The 9,078-nt window shown below is 37.1% G+C and overlaps 2 protein-coding genes across 2 annotated transcripts; both read left to right on the top strand.

Annotated features, from left to right (window-relative positions):
• Positions 1 to 35: 35 nt before the first annotated feature.
• Positions 36 to 2,407, top strand: LOC106423450 (probable beta-1,3-galactosyltransferase 13). Its single transcript, XM_013864230.3, has 7 exons — positions 36 to 523; positions 792 to 944; positions 1,050 to 1,132; positions 1,218 to 1,317; positions 1,458 to 1,571; positions 1,708 to 1,850; positions 1,948 to 2,407. The coding sequence occupies exons 1-7, from the start codon at positions 174 to 176 to the stop codon at positions 2,034 to 2,036; spliced, it is 1,032 nt and encodes a 343-aa protein (XP_013719684.1). The 5' UTR covers positions 36 to 173; the 3' UTR covers positions 2,037 to 2,407.
• A 4,655-nt stretch (positions 2,408 to 7,062) lies between these two features.
• Positions 7,063 to 9,061, top strand: LOC125597339 (TPR repeat-containing thioredoxin TTL2-like; the record flags this gene model as incomplete). The annotated part of the gene is made up of 4 exons (XM_048772098.1): positions 7,063 to 8,282; positions 8,378 to 8,573; positions 8,646 to 8,833; positions 8,908 to 9,061. Coding segments are annotated over exons 1-4 (1,560 nt in total), but the record flags the coding sequence as incomplete, so codon positions are not given.
• Positions 9,062 to 9,078: the final 17 nt, after the last annotated feature.

Consider the following 9,078-nt stretch of genomic DNA (forward strand, 5'->3'; position numbering starts at 1 on the left):
AACTTATGTTATCATCATCAATCCTCTAAATTTGTTTAATTCATTAATTAACCTTCATACACATAAAGATCTCTGATCTGAGAAAACAGAATGTCCAACGACCGTTAAAACGAAATAAACCTCCGAGAGTTTTCCTAATAACTGGATCCGTTATCTGTCCGTTACAAAAAATCATGCCGTCTTCACCGAGGCTGAAACTCTTCCACGCGCGTACATCACCCTCCACGCGCCGATCGACGTCTCTGATCGTCCTCACCTCTCTCGCGATCGGGCTATTCGGATTCATCTTCGGACTCTCCGCCATTGTTTTCCCTAGCCGGACCTGCCTCACGAACTCCCCTCCGAAGACGGTAAAGGTCGTCTGGGACGTCGCCGGCAATTCAAACGGCAATGGCCTCAGCGGCGGAGTCAAGAGGCATAAGGTGATGGGATTCGTCGGTATCCAAACCGGATTCGGATCAGCTGGGAGGAGACGAGCTCTCAGGAGCACGTGGATGCCGTCCGATCCAGAAGGGCTTCGACGGTAACGGTTCATCCTCTCTCTCAAATCAAATCTGGAATCAATTTTGAGAATGATTGAGATTTTAATTAGAGTTAAACCGAAATTGTATAGCTGGTTTAGTATAAACCGGTTCCTCTGTTATATATCTAATAATTTTAGATAGCATTGTGTAGATAGGAACTGAATCGTTGATCATAATCTCAAACCTTAAAGATCAAGGCACTCACTCACATGATGTTAATTTAATTGATTAAGAACCATTAAACTGAAACATCACTGTTCTCTGCAGCTTGGAGGAGTCAACAGGGTTGGCTATTAGGTTTATCATAGGCAAGACCAAAGATGAAAAGAAAATGGCTGAGCTTAGAAGGGAGATTGCAGAGTATGATGACTTTATACTGCTTGATATCGAGGAGGAGTACAGTAAGCTCCCATACAAAACGTTAGTTAAGAGAGTTAACACTTTCTCTGCATTTGAATCTTGTTTTGCTCGGTAACGGGAAAGGATTGGTCTTTTATATGTTTTTTTTTAATTGTTGTTGCATAGTTTGGCTTTCTTCAAAGCTGCGTATGCTCTGTATGATTCGGAGTTCTATGTCAAAGCTGATGATGATATCTATTTGAGGCCAGGTAATTGATTAGATTCTATTTGATTTTTTTCGCATGTCTTTAGGATGGTTCTGAATTTTCTAAGGAGGTGTTGTTTTCTTCACAGATCGTTTGTCATTGCTGTTGGCTAAAGAGAGGAGTCACTCGCAGACATACCTTGGATGCTTGAAAAAAGGTCCTGTTTTCACAGATCCAAAACTTAAATGGTAAGGACAGGAGTGGAGAACTAACCGAACATGTGAATTCATGCTTGTCTTTTGAGAAGTCTTGTTTATGATCGGATTTGGAACACATGGTCACATCTCTTGTGATTCAGTATACCTGAAAATTGGTTTGATTTTTGCAGGTATGAGCCTTTGGCAGATTTGCTGGGGAAGGAGTACTTTCTTCATGCTTATGGCCCCATTTACGCTCTTTCTGCTGATGTTGTCACCAGTTTGGTTGCCCTCAAGAATAACAGGCAAGACTATGTCTCCTCTATTTTATTCAGTTTTGAGGTCACCCTGAGTTATGTACTTGGATTAGGACTTTGGCTTCAGAGTCTTTTGCTTGTTAAGCTTTGTTGTTTAATAAAGAGAGCTGTTTTCAAACTTCAGTTTTAGGATGTTTAGCAACGAGGACGTGACAATAGGTGCGTGGATGCTGGCAATGAACGTCAACCACGAGAACCACAAGACCCTTTGTGAACGAGAATGCTCACCCTACTCCATTGCTGTTTGGGATATACCAAAATGCTCAGGTTCGATACTCGCATTTTGGAAACGCATCCAGGTTTTGCGTAAGCCTTTCGACAAGAACTGATCACAGCTTGGGTTTGAATATGTTTACTGGTGCAGGGCTTTGTAACCCAGAGAAAAGGATGTTGGAACTTCACAAGATAGAGAGCTGCTCAAAGAGCCCGACTTTGCCATCGGAAGATGAGTGATCTTTTACCTCTTATATAGTTATATATATCTCTCTCCTTTGATGGTCGAAGATCCGAGGCGACACTTCCTCCATTGAAGTTGCAGCTTCGCACAGATTATACAAGACTTTCCTCCTTCTTTTTTTCACTTACTCTGCTATGTACTTTAGGTGGCAATGCCAGAAAAGCGAGGAGAGTTGATCCTTCGCTTAAACGACATTAGGGTTTATAAAACTAGGGCTGGTAAATTTTGGATTATTCCTTGTTGTACAAGTATGAGGTTGAACTAACTGCAATTTCGAACTCGCATTATCGATGAGGAAAGGGGAAAAACCGATACAGTGTTAATCGATTAAGCTTTTGTTTTTACTATAGTAGAAAACTAATTTATATTTTATGTAAATATTAATAAGAAATGAAATAAAAAACAGTCGATAACCTTTTTTTTTTTTAACACTGATTATATTATCAAAAGAAGATTACAAAGGTGTGATACAGATTTGAAATACATTGGCCGGCAGGTTCAACAAACCTCCGGAGACTGAAGCTCCAACTATGGAGAGACTAAAACACAATAACATAATGGCTAAAGAAACAGAACATAAAACAATCTAAGCTAGAAGAAGTGGGTAACAACATAAAATAAACATTCACCCAAAAGAGATCAACAAGCATGATGACTTGAACAGAGCTTCTCTGAACAAGGCAAAGCAAGGAAGCCATCCATGGCTACAACCTCCGGTCTGTGAATCCTCCTATGGTGAATAGCACATGCAGATAAAAAACCAAAGCTTCAAGTACCAGGAAACAGAACACATCATGTTCAAAAGTCTTCAACTGGAAGTCGATGTAGGAGTTGAATCGACAAGCCAGAGAAGCTAGATAGAAAATAAGATCTCGATCAAATCTTTAAAGGAAGGGATAAAGAGCGAAACAACTCATAACCAGGAACAACCTCATTCGAGAGACCGAGAGGGCCGAAGATCAAGACCATGTATGAGCCAGAGAAAGCTCAAAATCAACATGAAATCAATCAAACCACACACAAGTTCCAAGATAGTGTAGAAGCCTGAAAACCGGATTGACATAAACGATAAAATACTAAACAATGTTAAAGAACATACGATTCAAATGAGACATGGAATCGAGATATAATCTATTTCCTTAACTCTATATATTCGCTTTGTATTGAGACGAGACTGTACGAATATCGAGTCCCAACATACAACCATGGCAGACGATCACGCTTCACTCGTGAACGCCCTATTGAACTAATATTTCTACAAAACACCCTCGGACTTACGTTTGGAAATTTGCTGATTTTTTTGTGTGTAAGAACTTGAGAAATGAGGAAGACATTCGCTCTATTTATAAAGGGAAACGAGAGCTCTGTTGGTTCTGCAATCGAAGGCACGTGCGCACGATGCGTTAGACTCGGGAAGTTGCTCGATGTGCGGAGAGAGGGAGAGATCGTTGGGAAAAAAATCCAGATAAAATTTTGTTCGAATTTTTTAAAATATATTCGTTTTTTCAAATTAAAACAAAAAACAACACAAAAAACTTGGTTTGGCCCAATAAATTGTTAAACTGAACTTGGTCCAAAAAAAAGCTTATTGAACCGGAAGCCAAGACCCATGCCCAAGCCCGAGCAGCCCGGACGGTGCCGGCGCCTGTGGTGAGCCTTCTCCTCTCTCAAGCTGTTTAACACATGATATCATGGGATCATATATAAACAGCTATCTTCCTCTTGTTTTCACCGATGTGGGAAAAGTACCTTTGCATCATTATTAATGTTTTTTGGGCTGTTAAAAACACAGACCCAAGTCATTTGTTTTTCACAATTTTCATTAAAGTCTGATGGCTATAAGGCTATTAATGGATCCAACGGATAGAACCAAATCTGAAAAGAACGAGGATATAATCCACTTCGACTAGAAAGATCGACAAAATAGATCAACCGATAATTCTCATTCTCTTTAGAAAAAAAATCATATCTGAGATCTGAAAACAATCCGTTGAGAGAAGCGAGAATAACCTAGTAAATCTACCCGGAGAACACAACATAAAGCAAAAGGAGGAGCAAAAAATGGCTCCGGCTCTATGGAAGCAACCAGAGCCGGCAAACAATAGATAACTAACATAAACTTATTTTAGGGTCTGCAAAAAAAAAAATAAGTAAAATATAAGAAGAAGCTGAAAATAGGGTCTTTTACGCAACATCAAAAAGTTGGAGTCTTACCATCTTCATGTAACATGTTCAAAAGCTGTCAAAAGCCATGCTAACACCAAAATAAAACAAAAAATGATAATGAATCCATCCATCCTTCTTCACCAATTCGTTAATTTTTCCTTTTCCTTTTTAACTTTGCATATTTCATTTTCTGTTGTCAGCATTTCCTATTCTTCTTAAATCATGTATGCATTAAGAAGAAAGAACATAACTAGATCTGCATTAACAAAAAGAAAATGGCGGAGCCAGAAAAATTATCTCACGTAGTCATATATATTAGAAAATTGAAACTGAAGGTGAAAAAGAAAAAAAATAAAAAGTTGAGGACTTAAACAAAAAAAAACAAAATGGGTCAAAATGTAAAATTTAGTGGGGTCAATTCATAAAACTTAAATAAATACAAAGCAGTTTTATAATTTGGTGGGGTCTGCTGACCTCACTATGTTGTGAATAGCTCAACCTCTAACCATTAACTAGTCATTTTGCTTTTAAGAAAATCAATTTTTGGAATATTTTTTTAAGAAATTAGGAATATCATAAAATCACTAAAACATTTTTTATTCTGAAATAGCATATAATTTAAAAATAAAATATAATTAATCAAAACTTTTTATATTTAAACATGGTTGTGATTATAGTTTAGAAGGTGGATTAGAATAATCGTTTAAAAACTAGATTAATTTAATTATTTTATATTTAATTAATGTTGTTTTGAAGGTTTTTATGTATTATTTTTATTATAAAAATTTTATGTTATCAAAATTTTTGATTTTTAAAGGTTATTTTTAAAAGATGTAACTGATTTTAAGAAAAGGTGTGAGAACATTTTCTGGCAAAAGAAAAACATTACAATCATTCAATACGTACATGTACTTACCTTCTGCCACGCCTTCTTATCAATGTCAACCAGAGACAGTGATGATTAATCTGGCGTCATAGCAGGATTCCAACGTTTAGTTGACAAAGACATCCATCAAATTGCTTAAAGGTGTTTTGAACATGCCAAATTAGTTAGAACAAACACCATTAGATTTGTTTGATGCAATGTATGATTACAAACCAAAAGTGCTTATGCCATCCATCTTTGTTTGAATTTCGTCTCTAAGAATTAACATCAAAATAAAAGTTTACAGAATACACAGTATTCTTTATCAGTAATCTCGAATTAAGTAATCAATCTATGTTATCATACGAATCATTATATATATATATATATATATGTGTGTGTGAGTTCATGTAAAAGTAAAACGTTAGTGCAAAAGTAAGAATACTTTATATCATTTCGTGTAAAATGTCTACCTAGATCGGTATGTATTCTGTTAGAAAATTATACAGTTCGACTCGGATGGAATATTATATTGGCCAATCAAATGCGTGCTTAATTAAGTGCGTACGTACCTATTCTTACTAACAAATCTGGACATATTAATTACAACCACCAACATATAATCTGATAATCAGAAGTAGGTCCATGCATGTACCTACCAAACAAGTTAATATTCATCGTCTATTGTTTACCAATAGTGTTTTGGCATTTATCTTTACGCATCTCACAGCGCAAGTATAAACACTATAGGATTCTGTTTCTAGGAAACACACGCCAGGCATGTATTTTTACGTATTGTATTATGATTACTTACTCATACTTACAAACAATATAATAAAAAAAATATATTTATATTATATAAATTCTTAAATAGTGGCACATGTAAATAAAAGTAACATTATTTAATTTGTTATCTTTCAAGTTGTCCAAACGATCTGGCCTGTGAATAAATAATTATTCACTTATACTACATGTTAACATTTACAGTCTATACATGCATGCAGAGCAACAAAGAAGTGTGATAAAAATGTGTGGTCAGTTAAACATCACAAAAGTTTGATATCAAACGAAGAAAAAAAATAAACATATGGTAAATCAAGTTTTATTTTATATTTGTTTATATATAAAATGCATGGTATTATATTGGATGTGTCCTTGCGAACTGGGGTGATTAATTAATTAAATTAATGACAATGGTTAATGTCTTAATGATACTGTTAATTAAGAATTACGATTGCATGCTTCTAGGAGCGTGCACGTCACGTACCGCGAGTTAGCTTCTAGATATTGTAAGAAAAACGAGACAGTATAAAGACAAGACAGCAGATTACTTTATAAATTTTAGTTACTTCCAAATATTTATTGATAAGACATTCCTACGAGATTGACAAACACAAGATACATGTAAAATAAAAAAAATGAAACTGCTTATTTTTAAGAATACTGTAATTTAAATTTATTATGTATAAGCCATAGTAGTAGAGTGTTGAGCGCAATCTACGAGAAGGATCCAGTCAAGACTTTGGGTTTGAATATTAAAAAATAGCTACAACCAAATCTTAAATTAGATACTTCGTAAAAGTTTTAGATCATAGTGTACATTAGTTTTCATTTGACTAGGCAAAATCTTGTGAAAATAAAAAAAAACACTTTTACCTCCTTTTTCTCTCGGAAACTCTAATTTAAAATTATTCGTACGGTGAAAGATTTCTCTTAAACTAAAGTTTTCTTAATTTTTTTTTTTGTCACTTTCCACAATTCTAAAGCGGAAGAAAAGAGCGAACAGTTGAGAAAACAAATTAAATCTCACTTCTATTTTTGTGTGTCAACATTCAACAAGTCGATGTAGTAAATAAATAGAATTTTAAAATTATTTACTTTATTTTTTGGTTTTCACTCCGCTCTTCGTCTCCTTCCTCTCTTCTTTCTCCGAGACTGTCTCTCTCTAGAAATCACTCTTTTTTTTTGCATTGCTCTTCTCATCGCGAGATCCCCATCTCTCCCGATGATGCATTGATCGGAATATGTGATCGTATAAATCTTCTCCGTCGTTTCTATCTTGTTCAGCCATTGAAGGTCATCGCTCTTAGTTTTATCTCCTCACTTAGAGAATCCATAGGGAAAGTGAGATTTTTAGACGATTAAGCTATATATATATATTTTTTTTTGTAATCTTATTTTAAGACACAATGTTGAAGCCTATTAAACATGTGTCGGAACCTGACACTGTCGCCGATAAGCTTCGCAGATCACTGAATATGTCAAATAGTAAACCAGACAATGGTCATGTCGAATTCGGATCGCCAATTACTCCACTTCAGACACAACCGAGTGGACTCACCTCCGCGGCAACCACCACTTCCAACAGTAGCTTCAGTTCTAGCTCATCCGGATCGGTATCGGGCCGTGCCGTACACACTCCGGTTTCAACAAAAACCGACTCCGGTCGGTCAAATCCCTCCGCCGTACAATCTTCTAGGGCCACCGCTCCCTCCGCCTCTCAAACTTCTAAGACAAGCAATCCCTCCGCCGCTAAATCTTCCAAGTCCACCACTTCCGGGTCTAGCAACCCCGCCGGCGCTAAAGCGGGGTCGAACCCGAGACCGGGACGTGTCTCTTCAGCGTCGGACTCAGCTTCTGGCTCAACAAAACGATCAACAAAAAGCTCGACTCCGCCGCCGCAGCCGGTGAAAATCCTCCCCGGCGGGAATCTTTTCCCGTCCGGGAAGGTTCATATAACAGGGATGACACAAGGAGTGCCAAAACGCATGATTCTCGGACCAGGCTCCAAGTCCTACGGATACGGTAGCGTAATGCGAGGAACAAACAGCTATTCGTCAACGCCTGCAAAGCTAACAACGAGTTCTGGTTCTTCTTCCTCCGGTGCACTCGTAATATCCCGCTGCTCTAGCGGTGGTGGTGGCTCTGAGGTGGATACGTCGTGGAAGAGAGTGATGAACAGTCCCAATCCAGAGGAGGTAAAGAGACTTGGAAACGAAATGTTCAAGAAAGGTTGTTTCAGTGAGGCTTTGAAGTTTTACGACCGAGCGTTAGAGCTCTCGCCGAGTAATGCCACTTACCGTAGCAACCGAGCAGCTGCTTTGTCTGGTTTAGGTCGGATTGCTGAAGCTGTGATTGAGTGTGAACATGCTATTAAACTGGATCCGAATTTTGCAAGGGCTCATCATCGTTTAGCCACATTGCTTCTTAGGTAAACTAAATTACTTAGAAGTTTATTCTTGATTATAAAAAGAAGTTTATTCTTGTTATATATTATTATCATTTGAATCTTTATTTGGTTTGCAGATTAGGTCAAGTTGATAATGCGGGGAAGCACTTCTTTTCTGTGGAGGAGCCATCAGATCCCATGGTGGTGAAGGTGCTTGAAGAAGTTGATAGACACTTGAACAAATGCGCAGAAGCAAGAAGACGTGGTGAATGGAATATTGTTTTGACAGAAGTAAGTGCAGCTATGGAGTCTGGAGCTGATATGTCTCCTCAGGTATCTTCTTGTGTGTGTACCTTTTAAAGAATCAGAATCAAAAGTTTTTTAAAATATGTTAAAAATCTGCAGCTAGCTATGTGTAAAGTTGAAGCACTAATGAAGCTCCTAAGGCTTGATGAGGCTCAGACAATACTAGCATCTGCCCCCAAAATAGAAATATTATTACCATCATCTTTCACACGGATTCGGTTTTTCGATATGATCTCTGAAGCTTACACATATTTTGTAAAATCTCAGATGGAATTGGCTCTAGGAAGGTAATATATTTATAGACATATTGGTTTATTATTTATTATGTTCATAGTAAAAGAGAGATGATGTATTCTTGCAGGTTTGAAAATGCGGTTACATTTGTAGAGAAAGCTTCAGAAATGGAACCACGAAACAGTGAAATTGAAACATTGAATAGAAACGTTAAAATGATTGTTAGGACGCGAGATCGTGGTAACGGTCTTTATAACTCAGAAAGGTACACTGAAGCGAGCGCAAGCTTATGCAGAAA

Source organism: Brassica napus, unplaced genomic scaffold (assembly GCF_020379485.1).
Source record: "Brassica napus cultivar Da-Ae unplaced genomic scaffold, Da-Ae ScsIHWf_142;HRSCAF=254, whole genome shotgun sequence".
Lineage (NCBI taxonomy): Eukaryota > Viridiplantae > Streptophyta > Magnoliopsida > Brassicales > Brassicaceae > Brassica > Brassica napus.